Here is an 18,051-nt window from a genome sequence, read left to right on the forward strand (position 1 = left end):
TTTAAAACTGCTGCTTGCAGTTTTTTGCTTTTAACTATTACAACTTATTAAAAATTATACAAAATACTATAATTTATAATTTTTTTTAAGCTAACTTGCTAAACTAGAATTTTAATTAATACTTTATATACTATTACTAATTAAGTTGCTTACTTTTTTTTAAAAAAATATTAGTTAAAACGCAAGCTTATAACTAAACTAAATTCCTAATTTTAAGCTAAAAATTTATTTATAATTTAATAATAATAGTTTGCAAACTTAACTAAACACTCTATTTTAATTTAATTTAACTTGCCTAGCATTGCCTAAATAAATTAGTTACTATTAAGAGTTAATAATTATATTCCTACAATTTTTAAATAATAATGTATTAAGTCTGCTAATAGCAATTATTAGTTTTAATAATTTATTTAGCTAGCTTAATATTATATAAACTTTACTACTTTAATACTATATTAAAGTGCTAAGTATAGTACTTAAACTGTAATTTTATATTAAATTCTTCTACTGCGTTGTATGATCCGCGCTAGCGTTGACTTTACTTTTATTTATAGAAATATAATATATAATATGCTTTTTAAGCACGCTGCAATTTGCTATTTTTATTGCTTTTTATATAGTTAAATTTTATTATTGTAGTTACAGGCGCCGCTATAAAAATATATAAAAAAAATAATAAAATAAAATTTATATATACTTTGCTTTACTTTTAAGTAAATATTTATATATTTTAATTTTAGTGCTTACTTATGCTTCCTATTGCTACTGCTGCTATTAATTTTAATAATTTAATTTAGTTAAAGCATTATTATTTTAATTACTTAAGTTTTAATAGTATATAAATACTACTTAAAATAAGTAAAAAACTTAAAATTATAAATATATAAATTAAAGCTAAAATTAAAAATATTTATTTTATTTATTATACTACTTGCGCTTTTTATAAAATCCCTTACAATTTAGCCTACTATTACTATAAAAAATTTAGGCAACTTATTACTGTAAATATATAAAAACTATATTTTATTTTAAGTTTAAAAGGCGAAAAATATATACTATTTTTTATTAATAATATTACTTAATTTACTTAGGTTATTCTATTTATTACTAAAGATAAAATTGCAAAATTTTTTATTATATTTATTATATATATATTTATAAAATACAGCAAACTTATTATTTGCATATAATGCAATAATAAATTTTTATAATATTTTATTTAGGCTTTTTGCAATAGCAAAAATATTACTATTAAATTTAGTATTTTATACGCTTACTATATAATTAGCGTAATTAAGTATTTTTATTAAATTATACGCAAATATACTTTAGCTATAATTAAAAATTTTATACTTTTTTTTAATATAATTAAATTTATTATTAACTGTACTAAAGAAATACTGCGCAGTACTACCTTACTAAAAAACTTTTAAATATATATTATATAAAAAGCTATTAATAAAAAAAACTAAGCTTTTATAAAAATGCTATAAAATAAAAAAACTTTTTATAAAGCTTTTTATAGTAAAAAACCTAATTTTAGTAAAAATAATGCGTAAAAAGTATAAGTTTATATTACTATATTTTTTAAATTCTGCGCTATTATTAGCTAATAAAAACTTTACTTTTTATAAAAATATATTATATATTTTTTATATGCAGATAGCAAAAATATTTGCTAAATTTAGTATTTTAATATTAAATAAATTAGGCGCATTTTTATAGCTTGTATTAATAATATAACTAGTATAAATAATACTTATTTTTATAATTAGTATATTAATAACTGTATACTATAAAAACTTGTTTAAGTACTAAATATAGTACTTAATTTAAATAGCAACGATAATAGTAATAGCAATAATAATGCTATATTTGCTTTTAATAGCTATTTTTTTGCGCTATCTGCTTTTATAAATAAATTTTTTAATAATAAAAGCTTTGCAGAATAAATATAAAAAGTAATATATATATAAAATTTTATATACATTATTTAAACTAACTAATATTACTAATAATGCTAAAATTATTTTCTAGAAAAACTAAACCTGTTACTAGTATATATACTAGTACTATTAATATAATTTAAAAAAATAGTATACTAATAATATTTAAATATACTACTTTTTATTTTTACTATTATTTTACTTTACTTTTATATGCTTAATTACTAATAGGCAACTTAATTTTAGGCAAAAAAAAAGCAGCTACTAAATATAAATTTATATTTTAAATTTATTTAAATTGTAAAATTTTATTTTTTAAATAAATAAATAAATTTTTTTTAAATTTTAAAAATACATACTTCTAAAAACTACTTTATAAACTAATTAGCGCATAATATTATATTTAATTTATAATTAATTATATAATACTTTAATAGTACTGCGTAGTTATTAAATGCACTTATATAAATATATATAACTATTAATTTTACTAATAAAAATAACAGCACTTTTTAAAATAAAAATACAATTATTAATTTTACTAATAAAAGCAATAGAAATAGCTTATTTAGCTTTTTTAATAATAGTAATAATACTTTGCTTAAAAATATTATTTTTAATTTATAGCTTTAGCTTAGTAATAGTAATACTGCTATAACTAGTTACAAACTACCTATTAATTTTATATTTTAAAAAATATTTCTAGAACTATAATAATTTTTAAATAAAAATAATTATAGCTTAGTAAGCAGTAGCAATAATAAAAAACTTAATTTATTTAAGCTACTTAGAATTACTAAACTTATTAATAATATCTGCACTTGCTATTTTATATAATAAAAAAAATACTTAACTTTAAATAATAATATAAAATATAATTAGTATACTAAAAAGCATACTAGGTACATTTTATCTATAATAGAAAAATAGCAGTATATTTAAAACTATTATAAATAATATAGAAAAATTACAAAAATTTTTATATATATAAAATTTTTATACAACTACTATACTGCAATTAATAAATATTTAAACTATACACTAGTATAAATATATATGCAGTAAATACTACTTAAAAAGCAATAATATATTATATATTAAAATTATTTAAAGTAAAACTATATAAATGCACAAATACTTAAACTATTATAATATAATAATTAATATTTATATAATATATATATTATAAATAGCAATATATATATAGCTTTTACTAATAAAAATAATAGTTTCTGCAATAACTGTGCTTATATAAAATCTAAGTATAACTAAACTATTTTATATTTACTTTATATAAGCAATAGCTTTTTATATAAATACTATAGTAATAATAATACTATATAGATAGCTTACTACTTTAATAAAAAATTTAATTATTTTAAATTTAGCATCTGCATAGCTTATAAGTCTGCTAGATAAAATTATACAAAAAATTATTTATATATATAATATATAATAATAAAATATTTATATATATATAAATACAAACAGACGTGTATAATAAAAATAAAAAATAATATTTTTATTACTAAAGAAAAAGCTGTATATACAGTTTACAAAAAGCCTAATAGCTATAAATATATAATATTTATTATTACTTATAATTTAGAATATAAAAAATATAAGTTTAAATTATAAGTACTTATAAAAAATAGTTATCCTATAAAACTTTACAATAGTAATAATAATAATATATTTAATAAAAATATTTTTAATAAAAATTTTTTTTAAACTAATTAGTTTGCTTTTTTTATATATAATTTTAGGCAGACCTTAAATATAATTATTACTATTAATAACTGCTTTAATAGTAATCTTGCGGACTTATTTATTATAAAAAATAATATATTATTTAATAAAAACTTTTAAGATATATACAACTAGCTTGCTTTTATAATTATTATAGTATTTTTTATTTATATATTATATAATTATAAAAAAGCTATAATAATACTTAAAACAAAAGCATAGCGCAATGTAATAATAAAAAAACTTAATTTACTTTTTAAAAAAAATATTTATAAAATAGTTTTACTACCTAAAAGCAAAAAAACTATTTTTACTAAAATAATTTATAAAATTAAGTTTATACTAATTAATAAAATTACTAAATTTAAAGCACGCTTTGTTGCTTACAGTTTTTAATAATATTTTAATATTAATTATACTAAAACTTTTTTTTTATAGCTTGCTTTATATTTATACGCATGCTATTTACTATTTATATACTATTTAAATAAATAAGTATATAAATTAATATTATTATTGCTTTTTTTAATGCTATACTTTAAAAAACAGTCTACTATATACTGCTACTTTTAGTAATATTATTTTTTAGCTATATATAGTTACTGCTTAAGTTTTTTTATAAGCTTATATAAGCGCCTTGCGTATAATATAAAATATTTATAATAAAATTTATATAAATAAGCTTTTGCATTTTGCTTTATAATAATTACGTTTATATATATATTATATAAAAGCTAATTATTTTAGTTTATATTAATAATATTTGCATTTACGCTTTATACTAAAATAGTATTAATATATTTAAAAGTAAACTATCTAACGCTTTTACTATTATATTAAAAAACTTTAATACTTTATATTTAAAAATGCACATTAAATAAAGCATAAATATAATAAAAATTTACTAAGCTAAATATATTTAGTAATTTTTTAATTACTATAACTTTAGCAATATAGCTGCTACTAAAATTCTATATAATTATCGCATTAAATTAAAGTAAAATAATAATAATATTGCTATTTTTACTTTTAAAAAAAAATATTTTTAAAAATTTAGTTTTTTTAACTACTTACTAGTTATAATATATATTAATTTAGCTTATACTGCGTCTTTTTACAAACATTTTAATAGCAATTTAATATAATATTATATAAATATAATAATTAGAGCGTACGCTTATATAAATAATATTTATAAAATTAGTATTATATATAAAAAGTAAAAACTTTAGCTTTTAAGCTATATTAACGCTAATTAGGCTAAATATTTTAACTTTTAATATTTTACTACTAGCTATATTTTTATACTAACAAAAAGTTTTATTTTATAATTATTTATTATATAAAAAGTTGTAGCCTAGTTTATATATAAAGCAGAATATATAGCTTTTAGCAAAGCTATAAAAAAAGCTATATAAATTAAATTATTTATTAATAATTTTAATATAAGTATTTACTTTAATATAGTGCCTATATATATTAATAATTAATTAGTTATTAAGCTTGCTAAAAACCTAGAATTTTACTAATATAATAAATATATTAATTTTTATTATTACTTTTTCCGCGACTATATTTAACAAAGTTTTATTATAATTAAATAAATTAATAGTAAAAAAATTTTTACTAATATATTTATAAAAGCTTTAAACTTTATTAAATTTAAAGCAGTTTACTAAAATATTAGTTTTATTAATTAAATACTTGCTATAAGCGCTATTTTTAACTTACTTAATATAAATATAAATAATATTATTATTTATAACTATAAGTTTTATAAAGTAGAGCAGTATTTTATTATATATATATTATAGTAAAAGCAAGCTTAAAAAAATGCTAAGCGTATTTAAATTTTAAAACTTAAGTAGCTTTATACTATTTATAATATTATAAAAAACTATATAAAAATATAGTTTAACTATATTAAAATTTATAATTATTATAATTATAAAAAAAAAGCGTATAATTATAATTTTGTATAGCCTTGCTATAGTAAATAGTATATAAACTATAATTTTAATACAAAGTACTTTTACTATAGTATAATACTATAAAGCTGCTATTTTTTCTTTTTTTATATTTTATCCCGTGTTAGAATTTAAAAAAACTATTAGTTTAAATTTTTAATATATAATTTATTATGTGCTTAATATGCTAGTTTATATATAAACTAGCTTATTCTAGTTTTACTTTCTTTTATATATAAACATAGTTTCCCCTTATACATAGAATATTATTAATATGATCACCTTTCTTCAGTTCTACAGAAAGTGCCCTTGGATGTGATCACTGGTCCCGGGCGACATGCAGGGGCCGTGGCCTTACTGTCAAAAATGCTCTGCCATGGCTCGAGGTTGTGGAACGCCGGTATAATCTGGATTTGATTCTGTTCATTGGAGTCGGCAGACAACGAAGACGTTCTTCTAGAGGGTGTAACGAATCCTCAAGATGTGCTGCGGCCATGCGTCCTTTCGACGTGTATATTGGAAGAACCGCAAATCAAACTCTTGGACAGAGCAAGCATGCTTATGGCAACACGGTCCGACGTTATTCAAACTGTCATGTGCACTCCCGTCCCTTCAAACCTTCAAAGTTGCCATCGACTCCTAGTCAATATTGATATACCCGGACCAAACACTACCCATCGATAACCGCCGACGTCGGGGAGGTATGACATGCACGATTGACACTTCAGGATCACAGTCACGAATTGCCCTTTGCAACATCGCCCGGTTCACCGTCTGGTTCTAGCCGTAGTCGAACGGAGAAGGGAGCGGCACGGCGCGAGTGTCCCAGTGCCTGCGAATCACCTGTGCCGGACGGTGAACAGCCTAGTGATCATGGTGGAGCCCGGCCCGCTGCGAACTGAGCAAGTTGTAGCGAGACCTCGTCCGGAAATTGACGACGATCTCCCAGGTGAAATTTCAGGGCGCCGAATTGGTCTAGTCATTGGGCTATTTGACCCCAAGCCGCTGGCTATTTGGCAGCCATGGAGTCTAATATCCGTCGTTGACGCCTCGTCGAGCAATAGTCGCCGTCTAACGGGGTGAGGTGCTGTTTTCGGGCTGCTTTGCGAGATAGGACGATGTGACTGGTACTGTTGAGAACTTGTCCGCATTGTCCGCGTCATGCTGACGAAGGTGGTTAGAGTGAGATGAGATTGTATGGTGATATCGAAGATTCCGTAGTCGGAGCTTCATTCTCAGGCTACGGGGCGTCACTTGTGCCATAGCAGTGTCCCTTATACAACAACAGGAAGATACTGCCTGGGGGCGGGGTCCCTTGTTGCTGCTACAGCTGCTGAATGCCTTGTTAGTACATTGTCAGCAGTCGACTCGCTTTACGCCTCCGTATATCACTATTCCTATTCCCGCTCCAGGGCACCTTTTTGCCGACCTACCCTGTGAAAGGTCAATTTGAAAGCATGTCCCGTGACCGCGCGTCAAGCCTTGATGAAACCATCATCAACCGCGTTCCCGACTCTTTGACATGCTCTCTTTCTCCACCCGCATCTCGAGGCGTGCTTTTATCATGTCGAAGCAACATAAAGTCACAGAATATCAGGAACGCGTCTACGCAGCGTTGCAGCAGATTCCAGAGGGCCGCATCACCACGTACGCTGCCTTGTCGAAAGCGCTGGGCAGCTCACCGCGAGCAGTTGGGGGCGCGTTGCGGGTCAATCCGTTTGCGCCCGACATCCCATGCCATCGATGCATCGCTAGTACGGGGGTACGTATGACGGTCCTGAAGAATATGGAAGATGTGCTGATTGGAGCAGTTTGTTGGCGGCTACAAGGGCGACTGGGAGGAAGCACCTAGCGGGCAAAACCAAACATCGAAACTGCAACTGTTAAGAGAGGAGGGAGTTTTATTTGATACGAATGGATTCCTGATAGATAAGTCGCAGCTTTGGGATGATTTCAACACCGAGAAGTTGAAGTGAGATGTTATGGAAGTGAGCGAGGGCCGCGGTGCGCGAGAGTTGAGCTGGTGGGGCAAGTCGAAGCGGGGCAGTCGCGAGGTCAAAAAGTTTAGATTCTGCGAAAAGGTTCACAGGTGCAAGAATAACACCAGTTCGCGTTAAATTAGAGTCAAATATAACGAAGACGTGGCGCGCGTTGCAAATCATCTCTGCTGAGCAATCCACACGCAAACGGCTGCAAAATTGCCACCCTTACATCAGTTTTGACCCACTCTATCAGTCCCTTTCTACACCAACACCACCCCAACATCAGAAGTCTACGATCGCTATCATGCCGCCTAAAAGAAAAGATTTCCCAAAGCCAAAACCAAAGGGAAAGGCGAGGGCTCAAGAACCGCAATCAGAGAACGATTTCCTTGATGCTGCAGATGACTTTGAGCAAGCAGCTGGAAAATGGCGCGCCGGCGATGCAGCAAAGGCGACACGATTCTTCAACAGAGCAATTGATATGTACAATCAAGGTTTGAAGCGATATCCGCGCTCCTTCGATCTAGCATACAACAAGTGCGTACTCCATGATTTTCATCTTTGCAACAAATACTAACAACTGCGCAGGGCAAATCTCGAATACAATATGACGGAAGACGAGCGCATAATCTCGCAACTAGGAAACAAGACTGCTTTGCTGGAAGAAACGCTCAAGTCTCATCGCTTTGCCATCTCCTTGAACCCAACAAACACCGACATTCTGTTCAACGCAGCGCAAGTTCTCACCTCACTGGCTGAAGCTTTGTTCGAAGCTGGCACGCAAGCAGGTGCGAAGTATGAAGCGAGGCCTCTGCTCGAGGAAGCTGTTGACATTTTCACAACATGTCTGGAGAGCCAGCAGCGAGAGTACGCGCAAATGCAAGCCGAGATAGCTCAAGCGCAGGCCTTGGGCGAGTACCAGGAAGCTTGGGAGGGTGAACGACAGCAACCAGCAGATACACAACCGGAAGAGGATATGGACATAACTTCAGCCTCGTCAGAATCACCCGGCGACTGGGCTACTGTCGAAGAGCCTGTAACTCCTGAGACAATACTAGAAACGTGTACAGCCCAGCTGGGCGCTTTGACTACCTTGCTCGGACTATACGATCCCAACACCGACCTGTCTAGCATAGAGAAGAAAGCACAAGATGGTATGGAAACAGCGAGCACGAGAATCCCAGCTTTGATCCATCTTGTTGACAGCTCGCCACCCCTGAAGACCGCGCCCGAACAACAGGCTGGGCCAACGCTCTCCATTGGCTCAACTCCAGCGGTGGAGGAAGCCGAAACGGCGCCCAAGGACGATGCTATCCTCGCTGCCGTAAACTTCCAAGCTAGCATAGCTGAGGCGACATATCGTAGTGGTAAAAGCTCTTCAACGGAATACGCCCAAGCTGTTGAGCAGACGTTCAGCAGTTTGATCAAAACCGCTGCAAATGCCTCAGGTCCTGACCTCGCATCAATCAACATCCAGTCTGCGTATGCAGATGCGCTCATGGATCTTGCATCCGCACTAGCAGACCATGCCCAGCATGCCGCTTCAACGCCAGCTATCTCAACAGATATTGAGGTCCAATGGACTGCGCTCACTCAAGCCCAAACCCTTCTCACTCGACTGGCTTCCGCCCCCTACACATCCATCCTTACTCCCTCTCGTCTAGCAGACGTCTTTCTTGCCCGAGGTGATACCGACCTATTCCGCTTCCGGATCTCCCTCTCCCACATCGCGAAACCAGCGTGGACCAAGAGTGGATCTGTCCTACTTGCCAATGCTGGCGTATTCTACCGCGGAGCGAGGACGTATGCTGAGAAAGCAGGTGCTGCTGAAGTCCGTAAGACGACAGATGCGAAGGCAATCGTGGCGGAGATCTTGAAGGAAGTGGCAAGTGGTTCGGCAACGGCGAAGGAGCATTGGAAAGGGAAAGGTACGGATGTGGCAAAGGCGCTGGAGCAGATGGTCGAAGAAGGCATTGTGGGGCGCGAGAACGTCGAAGGTGTGCTGAGGTTGACGCAGTAATCAATAAGTTGGTCTAGAGACAATTTGCTGCTCTCTCCTGTTGCAGGCTCCGTGAGTAATTGCGAGACGCCACTCAGAACAATCTTCCTTATCGCTCTTATGATCTTTTCATTATTTATCCTTTCAGCGCTCGTATTACCTTGGATCTTGCAACTTTCGTGGTTCAACTGGATATTCAACTAGTATCATCCAAACCAGCAGCAACTATCCGGCTACGCAGGCAATATTTCCTCACGTTTGAACTTTTGGACCTTTCTGGAGGCATTACCTATTCACGAACATTGTTGTTATCGCCAGAGTTGCTTGGAAGTGTACTAGAGCTTTAGGATAGTACATCGGGAGGATTGTCATTGGTAGTCGATAGTGTGGAAGTTCGCTGCAGTTCGTCGTCTTCATCGTCTTCTGAGGTCGAGTAATCGTAGGTGTATTTCATCTTACGTTGCCGCGCGGCGCCACCGGCGGAACTGGCTGTGTTTTGCGGCAAGGACCGCTCACCCTTTGAAGGTAAGCCTGAACCTTCAGAGTCTGGCTTCTCTGACACCGTAGACACGGTTTTATCCTGTAGCTGAATCTGCGACTTCTTGATGCGCCCCTCATTATAATGTCTTGATGATTGGAGCTCTTTTTCCAAGTTCGAGCGCGTGGATTGTGGGTCCTTCAATTGTTCTGTCAATTGACTTTGTGCTTGTGAGAGTTTGACTGCGTGCGCTTGCCAAGCTCTTTTTTCGTCCTTCAGTCTTCCTACAGCCTGTTCTAATTGTTCATTTTGCTTCTACAGGACGTCAGTATACGCTAGGTATGAGTTTGTTCTAGTTATTGCACATACTGCCTCATCCCGCGCCTTAAGCTCTACATCTCGAAGTTGTTGATTAAGCACTTCGCTTTCGACTTGCCACGATTTCTCTTTCTCCCGGGTGGCGTCTAGCATTCTCTGTAAGAATCTAACTCCTTCTCTTAAGCCCGAAGTCTGCTCTTCATGCTGTTGACGAGAGAGGTATGCGCCCTTGCAGCATTCACCAAAGATAGAAAGTGACGATTGGTCCCTCCTCCCGATGTCACAACCAGTGACACTAGTCAAAAGTTCTTTAGCGGTGGGTCGCTCTACTGGATCTCTCGAGAGCATGACTCTCACCTCCCACCGCAGAAGGTGGTCCCTAGGGCAGAATTTCATGTTTGGCCAGTCTAGCCATGCGTTGATTCTGCCGATGTTGGCATGAAATGACGAGTCGAGAGATCGATTCCGTCTGATATGCTCCAAACTACCCGTTTGATGCAATACTAAGATCTCCAAGAGCACACACCCTAGAGAGAATATATCTGATGCTCGTCCACTGGGTTCCCACTTCGCCATCTCTGGGCTGAAATACCGGGCCGTGCCGCGCTCGTTATCAGTTGCACTTTGAGAAAGCAGAGTGAAGTCTGTGGCGCTTCCGAAATCACTCAACCAAAGGCGGTCCCGTGATAACAGGATGTTGGAAGGTTTCAAGTCCTTGTGACGTATTTTCTGCTCGTGCAAATATGCCACGGCTGATATAAGACATCCAACCTTGAAGTAAATCGGTGACGCACTAAGGTGCAAATTCTCAGTTGGAAAGTCGTAGCCGAGCGCGTTCAATCTCTCTTTGTGCGAGGACTCCAAGTTTGAATATCTTGTTTCAGGAGTAGCACCTTCAAAATTTGTTGTTGTCCATGCCTCCACATCTTCGAAAAATGTGTGCAAGTCGCAGGTTGCAACAGGGAACAAAAGGAGGCCGAGTACCTTCTGCTGGGTGTATGTACCAATAAGTTGAATCATGTGGACATGCGAAAGCCGTTTCAGAATTTTGATTTCTCTCTTCTCTTTGTCGCCAATCTTAAGTCGGACATGTATTCTCTTGTGGGCTAGCTTCCAGCCTTGGATGGTTGTTTCATGGACATCTCCCACCGCGCCACGGCCGAGGAAGCGACCTAAGATAGTCTTGTTAGTGCTTGACGTCTAGCAAGGGGACTTTCGTACCTTGCTCTAATGGCAAAGTCTCTTCATCTTTGAAGTCCACATGCGAGCCTCTGCTAGTCTGAGACCAATCTTTCAATGCAAATTGAATTGCCTTGTGAGAATTTGCCTCGTTGACCAAGGTTCTATCGTCGCTAGAGACATCCGAGTGCACCTCATTCACATTCTGCTCTTTCGCCTCTTGGTTGGTTTGGTTATCCATCACGTCTCTAGCACGGCACAGTTCAGCCTAGCTACTATCCCGTTAGGCTTGAAGAAACGTTTAATCAGGCGAAACTAAATGGTTGCGATGTCCGAATGAGCATGAGCGAAACAATGACTATAGAAAGAAAGACAGGAACTGTATGAGTGGAGTCGAATGTCATCGAGGGCAGGCACGAGATGCGGCTGAGCTGAGTTGTTCCTGCCCGCAGTGGCTGTGGCTATGTTGAATAGGCTGCAGTCGGAGGATGCAAAACAACCAATCACGGTAGACAAGCAGCTACTCTTCTTGAGAAGAAAACTAACGCAAACGTTTAGCTACCATGCAGAACCATTACTTATAAAGGTGGAGGCAATAACTACGAGTATAAAAACGTAGTTTCACCAAAAGTTGCAACAGTTCGCGACCAAATAAATTCATCATCCTCGCTGATAGCGCACTCTGAGAACCATTGATAGGATTGACGATCATTCGTCAATTCAGAAACAATCATAGTGCCCGTCATCAAAATCAAAGCCTATATATATACCGAGACAGAGCACTTCTCGATCGTACACTTGTTGCCACAAGTAGCGAGAACTTTTCCTACGTTGTTATTCCAGACTCCAAATATAAGTACACGGAGAACATCTCTTCAACTACTGCACTAGGATCATCTCAGCCCAGCCAAACGGCGCTCTTGGACCTCAGAAAGCGCTCTGCTTCCACTCAGGAACGCAACAACTCCTACAACTGCAGCCGCCGGCAGAGTCTGGAAGAGATTCCAGCTGGTATAGTACAGGAAGAATACGCCCTCCATAGCTAGAATGGAACCATAGAAGAGTGCATGCGACACAGGTGCATCGCCCAAAGCCTTGCTCAGATGGCTAGCATTTGCGCCCAAGCTAGCCCATACAACGAACAGCACCGGGAGTGCTGCAGCAACTGCAGCAGCAAATACGAGCGTTATGAGCTTGGGAGGCGACTGTGGGTCGGAACGGAAGATATGGTGGATCTCGGATTCGGCGGCGTAACGGAGAGCTGGCTCGGGGATGGTAAGAGGGACGTTGGGGTCACGGGCGACTTGGAGATTGAAGACTTTGCTTTTGTATGGTGTGGAAGAACCGAAAGATCCAATGACGATGGAAGCGGTAATTGGCTTCGCGGAGGTGAGGAATTGGTGGGGTAGGTCCTTATGGGACTGCTGTTGTTAGCGTTGCTGGTACTATTGAGGAGGGCTACGTACCAGATCGACCTTTCCTTTGCCGCTCTCCTTTACGTTTAGCACAAAGGACTCTTCCAAGCCAGTAGTTGGGTCGGTCAGAGTGAGGAAAGCCTGATGCGGCCGCTTGGCCGTCTTGCCATCGACAGTCGTCAAAAGTAGCTTCAGTGTGTCGGTTGCGCCTAAAGATGCTGATTTGCCTAGCGGTGTAGAAGGGCTGAGTCTAAAGCAGAATTAGCGATTAATACTATTACAGTAAACATCAAGGTCAGCTCACTTATCCTTAGAACCTCCGCCTACACCAGCACCTTTACTCGAAATTGACACCGTGGCATCCTCAAAGCTCCAAGAGGAGGCTGCGGACACAATTGCTGTGCCTGAAAGCAGAAGAGAAGAAACCAAGCTGTACAGAACCCTCATTGTTGCTGATCTGGAAAGTGGACGCGAAGCTTCGAGCGGTGGTCGAAAGCATAGCTGTCCTTTTGCCAAGCGTCGGAGCTTCGTCGGACCGCGTCATCTTTGACTGCCGCGCCAGCTTCGAGATCACCACATGTTGATGAGCTTGAAATCGACCTCGAGGAGAACGATGCTCGAATTATGAAGCGGATCGCTGGGATTGAATCTCAAAATAGCAACAAATTGCTGTCAATAGGTAGAGCCTAGATATGTGTGCATTTCTGCCCTTGAAGTAGCAAGACTTCAAGAAGGCTTGACCAGACACGTTGGTAGGTATGCCCCAAATCCAGTAGATCGCAGGTTAAGGAAGTCGTTGTTCTCGTGAAAGACATTTGTATATGTTATGTAAGCTAAACGATTCGAGACACATTCTCCAATATCTAGCTATTCTCCTCGCCCTGCTCTTTAACTGCAGCCGTCTCCATGCGTCTCCAAAGCCCCAAGAAGCCTCCTCCAACAACTTGCTGGCCAGCCTTGGGACGGCACACCATAGCCCACTTCTCTTCCTGCTTGTCCAAATCCTCCTCTAGTTCCTTGTCTCTTTCTTCTTGGCCTTTGACCGGATCAATAGCGTCCTCGCTCGACGACTCGGATGATTCCTTAATGTCAGCCTTCCTGAGGGTCGCCCTTGGTCTGACTGCACGAACGTCCCATTCGCGAATGGTACCAGCGCCGAGCTCAACAACCTGGTCCAGTAGGTACGGCATCCTTTGCTCGCGGATCGTTTCTACACATTCCGCAATTTGGGTGATGCTTGGGTTGAACACGGCGAGTAGCCCGTTTACGTGTAGTGCTGGCGCTACGTTGGCCAAGTGATTGTTCGCACCGGGAAGATCTAGGAAGACATGCGTCAAGAAAGGCTCGTCAGTCTTCCTTGATGCCTTTTGTCTAGCAATCCACTCCGACACGTCTCCGACATGAAAGTTGATGTTGCCTGCGTATATGCCGGCGCGGAAGCCTTCGACGATCTTGCGCGCCTGGTGCGAGTGCTTGCCAGATATGTCTAGTGTATGTATGACCGCACGTCGGTTCGCCTTCCATGTCTCAAGTGCAGACCCGTGTAAGTCTGACAAAGATTCTCCCAGGTATATAGCGTCCTCGGGTTCCTCCTCTTGGGTGCTGGCATAGGATGGTGTGCGGGGCATTGGTGGGTTGGCAGCGTGTATGGCCCGCGAGAGGTGCAGCGTCAGCGCCCCATGGCCTGTGCCAGCTTCGAGGATCTCCAGTGGTGGCTCAGAGTTCAGTCCGCTGGAGGGGGTATCGACGTGAATGTCAAGCAATGACACTATGAGATTTGAATCGGCGGGGTATATCTAGGCCCAGTCAGCTCGCCATGCTCCTTGTATACAATAGAGTCGGAAGACAAATTGTATTTGACGCACAGGAGTAACAAGACGCGGTGTCAATCGGACATATTCTGCTAACGTGGGCTCATGGATACGGAATTCGGGGCCTTTGCTCGACCGGACTGTCTGCCGTGGCCCTTTCCCAATGATGTCTGCATGCGTGATGACGCCTCTGTGCGTTCCTGTACTCTTTTCGGCGTGCAGTTTTATGAGGGTACCGTCATGTGAGCTTTTCTTATCGCGGAGGAGCACAACGTCCCCTTCTACGTGGTTGTGAGCGACATTGGGCGGGCGGAAGCGGGCATCTTGCCTTGGTAAACGCGGCGCAGGCAGGAACTACTTGTAAAGGGTCGCGCAGTGCATGGTCGCTGGAGAGCAGGACGTCTTAGCAGTCGTAGGCAGTGATGTCGCATAGCTATGCGTTAGGGATGCGATGCAGATGCGGAGGAGACGGCACTTCCGAGGGACGAGGCGAGACAGCGGCCGAGAGTGCTTAGCGAATACCTACAGTAGGAGCAGACGCATATGATCTTTGATTGGAAGCGGTAACAAACGCCCTAGGAAATTTCGGACTATGTCTGTAATGGCCATTCTCGTCCTCTTCGCCCCGTGTATCTTGTGATGGATTGTAGGGCATGCTATGCTAGAAATAGTCGGATGGTGGAACCCCATGATCCCTGCAACGCCTCTGACGATCCGGGCGAGATCCCAGGGTTCGGGAGCCAAGAACAGCGTGAACAAGTACGCTTCCACGACACATGCGCCTCCAACAGTATCCACAGTCTTCCTACTCGCACAAACCATCTCTTGTCATGGAGACGGCTTCGAGCTATTGCGACCAAATCCCATCGTAAACGTTGTTGTGGCTTCATGCCCCATCTCGCGCACTCGTGTAGGCCTCCATCATGACGCGCCGAATAGTACGTCTTGGGTGTTCCTGAAAGACTGGACAACATCTAATAGTCGCAGGTCCGAACCGGCTTTCAGCTTGCAGTCCTCACCACTGTCGCCTTCGTACTCGTATTCTTTCTCGACAACCGCTACCGAGTCCTCCCCCAGTCTGTCCACAACCACCTGCCACTCCACCATGAAGGCCTCGTCATCACCGACCTGACCATACAAACATGCTCAACCCTCAACCCGTTGTCTAAATGTATGCTGGACCAGAAGAAATGGCATCGTGTAGAGAAAGATCTGTATCTGGGCACCGGTTGGGTTTCGAAAGCATATGTGCATATCAAGCGCAAGCGAGAAGAGGAGCTCACCAACCAAGACAAAGTTGTCGTCGATGTCCGGACCGGCAAACTCGACCCGGCCATGGGAGAAAAGGCACAAGCGTCAGAGAAGTGGGAGTCTCGCCCAGCAGGCGTTTGGATAAAGCGTTCGCTACAGCGTCACGCGAGCGACTCGAAGAAAGCTGTAACGGCTGTGGATATCTTGTTCGGTGCAGATGCGGTAGAGCCGCGCCCGGGGTGGGAGTTGGTCCGGAATGGAGCTCTCCACTTGGACGCGGGAAAGGAAAGCAAACACCCGCGTCTCAGCGTGCGGAGAGGCTCGCCAGCCAAGCTCGAGAAGCCCGTACCCAAGATCAGGAAGGACGGCAGATTCAAGATTATGCAGATCTCAGACCTACATCTGAGCACTGGTCTAGGCCTGTGCAGAGACCCGGAACCCAAGGGCGCGAATGGCGGACACTGTGACGCAGACCCCAGGACTTTGGAATTCGTTGAGCGCGTGCTAGACGAAGAGAAGCCGGATCTCGTCGTCTTATCTGGCGATCAGGTCAACGGCGGGACTGCGCCTGATGTCCAAAGTGTAAGATTCCGCCTTGCCCCATGCTACGCATCTGCAATGCTGACAATGGCATAGGCTCTTTTCAAGATCATCGGGCCGCTTGCAGAGCGCAAGATACCGTATGCAGCCATATTTGGCAATCACGACGATGAAAGCACCCTCTCCCGTCATGCACAAATGGGCCTTTACGAATCCCTACCCTACTCGCTCAGTGAAGCCGGCTCTAACACGATCGACGGCGTCGGCAACTACTTTGTCGAGATCCAGGCTCACAACAACAAACACTCCGCATTAACGTTATACTTTCTTGACACTCACTCCTATTCACCAGATGAGGCTCACTATAGGGGCTATGACTGGCTCAAGCCAAACCAGATCAATTGGTTCAAGACGACTGCAGAAAGTTTGAAGGATGCACACAGCCACTACGCGCTCAAACACCTTAATATGGCCTTCATCCACATTCCACTCCCTGAGTATGGCGATCCGCTGAATGAAAGGCTCGGAAACTGGACAGAGCCTATTACCGCACCGCTCTTCAACACTCATTTCAAAGATGCTCTCGTCGAATACGACGTCAAGACTGTCTCCTGTGGACATGATCATGTCAATGACTATTGCGCACTATCGAAAGAAAATGCAACTGGCGAACCTGAAATCTGGATGTGCTACGCAGGCGGAAGCGGATTCGGGGGCTATGGCGGATACAACAACTACCACCGCCGGTTGCGCGTCTTCGAAATTGACACAAACCAAGCTAGGATATCAACGTGGAAGAGATTGGAATATGGGGACATTGGGACGAGACTCGATGAGCAGATCGTCGTGGATTCGGGAAGAGTCATTCCACTATCAAACGAGAATTAGGCTGAACAGCAGTTGTTATGGCGAAACGCAACAAACTATTTTCACAGTAAGGCGTCAGGGCGCAGTATTTCTAACTAGCAAAAAGTACGAGCCTTGGTACTAGTGTTTGGGTCAGATGTATCACCTATCTGGTATGGTATGGTTTGGTACGTGCATGATTATTCAATAATACATCTACGCTTCTTACCCCTTCTCTAAACCCCGCCTTGTGGAGACACCGTTTCGTATGACAAGTTATGGTGGTTTACTAGCTGTCGTTTACCAGGGACCCAGGCCTAGTGCTGTTGAGGTAAGCTTTTCCTTTCTAGGTTCTTTGAAGCTTGATATGCTGTGGACAGGGGTCACTCATTCCACTCTTGCACTCGGGAACTGGCTCGCCTGGCGCCTGGTTGATTAATGTAAGCCCTAGGTAGTGTGAGTGGGGATTGACACAGTCAGCAACCTTCCCCTAAACGGGTAATTCTGTCAAATCCATGCGAAAGGCGCATTCACAATGCTAGTATATAAGCTCGGTGTGTTTCCTACCGA

General features: G+C 39.3%; 6 protein-coding genes across 6 annotated transcripts; 3 read left to right on the top strand and 3 right to left on the bottom strand.

The window, feature by feature from the left end:
* Window positions 1-7,187: 7,187 nt before the first annotated feature.
* Window positions 7,188-7,813, top strand: K460DRAFT_369682 (DNA binding methylated-DNA--cysteine S-methyltransferase). Its single transcript, XM_040934002.1, has 2 exons — window positions 7,188-7,424; window positions 7,474-7,813. Exons 1-2 carry the CDS (start codon window positions 7,227-7,229, stop codon window positions 7,636-7,638), a joined length of 363 nt encoding a protein of 120 aa, XP_040784226.1. The 5' UTR covers window positions 7,188-7,226; the 3' UTR covers window positions 7,639-7,813.
* Window positions 7,732-10,029, top strand: K460DRAFT_171029 (uncharacterized protein). Its single transcript, XM_040926961.1, has 2 exons — window positions 7,732-8,181; window positions 8,233-10,029. Exons 1-2 carry the CDS (start codon window positions 7,949-7,951, stop codon window positions 9,662-9,664), a joined length of 1,665 nt encoding a protein of 554 aa, XP_040784227.1. The 5' UTR covers window positions 7,732-7,948; the 3' UTR covers window positions 9,665-10,029.
* Window positions 9,826-12,045, bottom strand: K460DRAFT_170989 (kinase-like protein). Its single transcript, XM_040926960.1, has 3 exons — window positions 11,661-12,045; window positions 10,491-11,611; window positions 9,826-10,436 (listed from the first exon to the last, which is right to left on the bottom strand). Exons 1-3 carry the CDS (start codon window positions 11,857-11,859, stop codon window positions 9,987-9,989), a joined length of 1,770 nt encoding a protein of 589 aa, XP_040784228.1. The 5' UTR covers window positions 11,860-12,045; the 3' UTR covers window positions 9,826-9,986.
* A 466-nt stretch (window positions 12,046-12,511) lies between these two features.
* On the bottom strand, window positions 12,512-13,480 carry K460DRAFT_379703 (uncharacterized protein; the record flags this gene model as incomplete). Its single annotated transcript, XM_040935186.1, has 3 exons — window positions 12,512-13,039; window positions 13,085-13,283; window positions 13,338-13,480. The coding sequence occupies 3 exons, from the start codon at window positions 13,478-13,480 to the stop codon at window positions 12,512-12,514; spliced, it is 870 nt and encodes a 289-aa protein (XP_040784229.1).
* A 237-nt stretch (window positions 13,481-13,717) lies between these two features.
* K460DRAFT_318913 (S-adenosyl-L-methionine-dependent methyltransferase) lies at window positions 13,718-15,468 on the bottom strand. The gene is made up of 3 exons (XM_040930407.1): window positions 15,173-15,468; window positions 14,899-15,125; window positions 13,718-14,829 (listed from the first exon to the last, which is right to left on the bottom strand). Exons 1-3 carry the CDS (start codon window positions 15,273-15,275, stop codon window positions 13,897-13,899), a joined length of 1,263 nt encoding a protein of 420 aa, XP_040784230.1. The 5' UTR covers window positions 15,276-15,468; the 3' UTR covers window positions 13,718-13,896.
* Window positions 15,469-15,523: 55 nt separating this feature from the next.
* Window positions 15,524-17,874, top strand: K460DRAFT_388549 (phosphoesteras-like protein). Its single transcript, XM_040935701.1, has 3 exons — window positions 15,524-15,782; window positions 15,832-16,677; window positions 16,732-17,874. Exons 1-3 carry the CDS (start codon window positions 15,768-15,770, stop codon window positions 17,521-17,523), a joined length of 1,653 nt encoding a protein of 550 aa, XP_040784231.1. The 5' UTR covers window positions 15,524-15,767; the 3' UTR covers window positions 17,524-17,874.
* The last annotated feature ends 177 nt before the right edge of the window (window positions 17,875-18,051 follow it).

This window comes from Cucurbitaria berberidis (assembly GCF_010015615.1).
Source record: "Cucurbitaria berberidis CBS 394.84 unplaced genomic scaffold K460scaffold_5, whole genome shotgun sequence".
NCBI lineage: Eukaryota > Fungi > Ascomycota > Dothideomycetes > Pleosporales > Cucurbitariaceae > Cucurbitaria > Cucurbitaria berberidis.

Excerpts from the sequence above, each read along its gene's own strand:
- K460DRAFT_369682 (XM_040934002.1), top strand. The coding sequence starts at position 7,227 with ATGTCGAAGCAACATAAAGTCACAGAATATCAGGAACGCGTCTACGCA. Across the intron at positions 7,425-7,473 it reads GATGCATCGCTAGTACGGGG|TTTGTTGGCGGCTACAAGGG; the intron begins GTACGTATGACG and ends TGATTGGAGCAG.
- K460DRAFT_171029 (XM_040926961.1), top strand. The coding sequence starts at position 7,949 with ATGCCGCCTAAAAGAAAAGATTTCCCAAAGCCAAAACCAAAGGGAAAG. Across the intron at positions 8,182-8,232 it reads TTCGATCTAGCATACAACAA|GGCAAATCTCGAATACAATA; the intron begins GTGCGTACTCCA and ends ACAACTGCGCAG.
- K460DRAFT_170989 (XM_040926960.1), bottom strand. The coding sequence starts at position 11,859 with ATGGATAACCAAACCAACCAAGAGGCGAAAGAGCAGAATGTGAATGAG. Across the intron at positions 11,612-11,660 it reads GACTTTGCCATTAGAGCAAG|GTCGCTTCCTCGGCCGTGGC; the intron begins GTACGAAAGTCC and ends AGACTATCTTAG. Across the intron at positions 10,437-10,490 it reads TTAAGGCGCGGGATGAGGCA|AAGCAAAATGAACAATTAGA; the intron begins GTATGTGCAATA and ends GACGTCCTGTAG.
- K460DRAFT_318913 (XM_040930407.1), bottom strand. The coding sequence starts at position 15,275 with ATGCGACATCACTGCCTACGACTGCTAAGACGTCCTGCTCTCCAGCGA. Across the intron at positions 15,126-15,172 it reads CCTGCGCCGCGTTTACCAAG|AAGGGGACGTTGTGCTCCTC; the intron begins GCAAGATGCCCG and ends ACAACCACGTAG. Across the intron at positions 14,830-14,898 it reads CACCGCGTCTTGTTACTCCT|ATATACCCCGCCGATTCAAA; the intron begins GTGCGTCAAATA and ends GACTGGGCCTAG.
- K460DRAFT_388549 (XM_040935701.1), top strand. Across the intron at positions 16,678-16,731 it reads CTGCGCCTGATGTCCAAAGT|GCTCTTTTCAAGATCATCGG; the intron begins GTAAGATTCCGC and ends ACAATGGCATAG.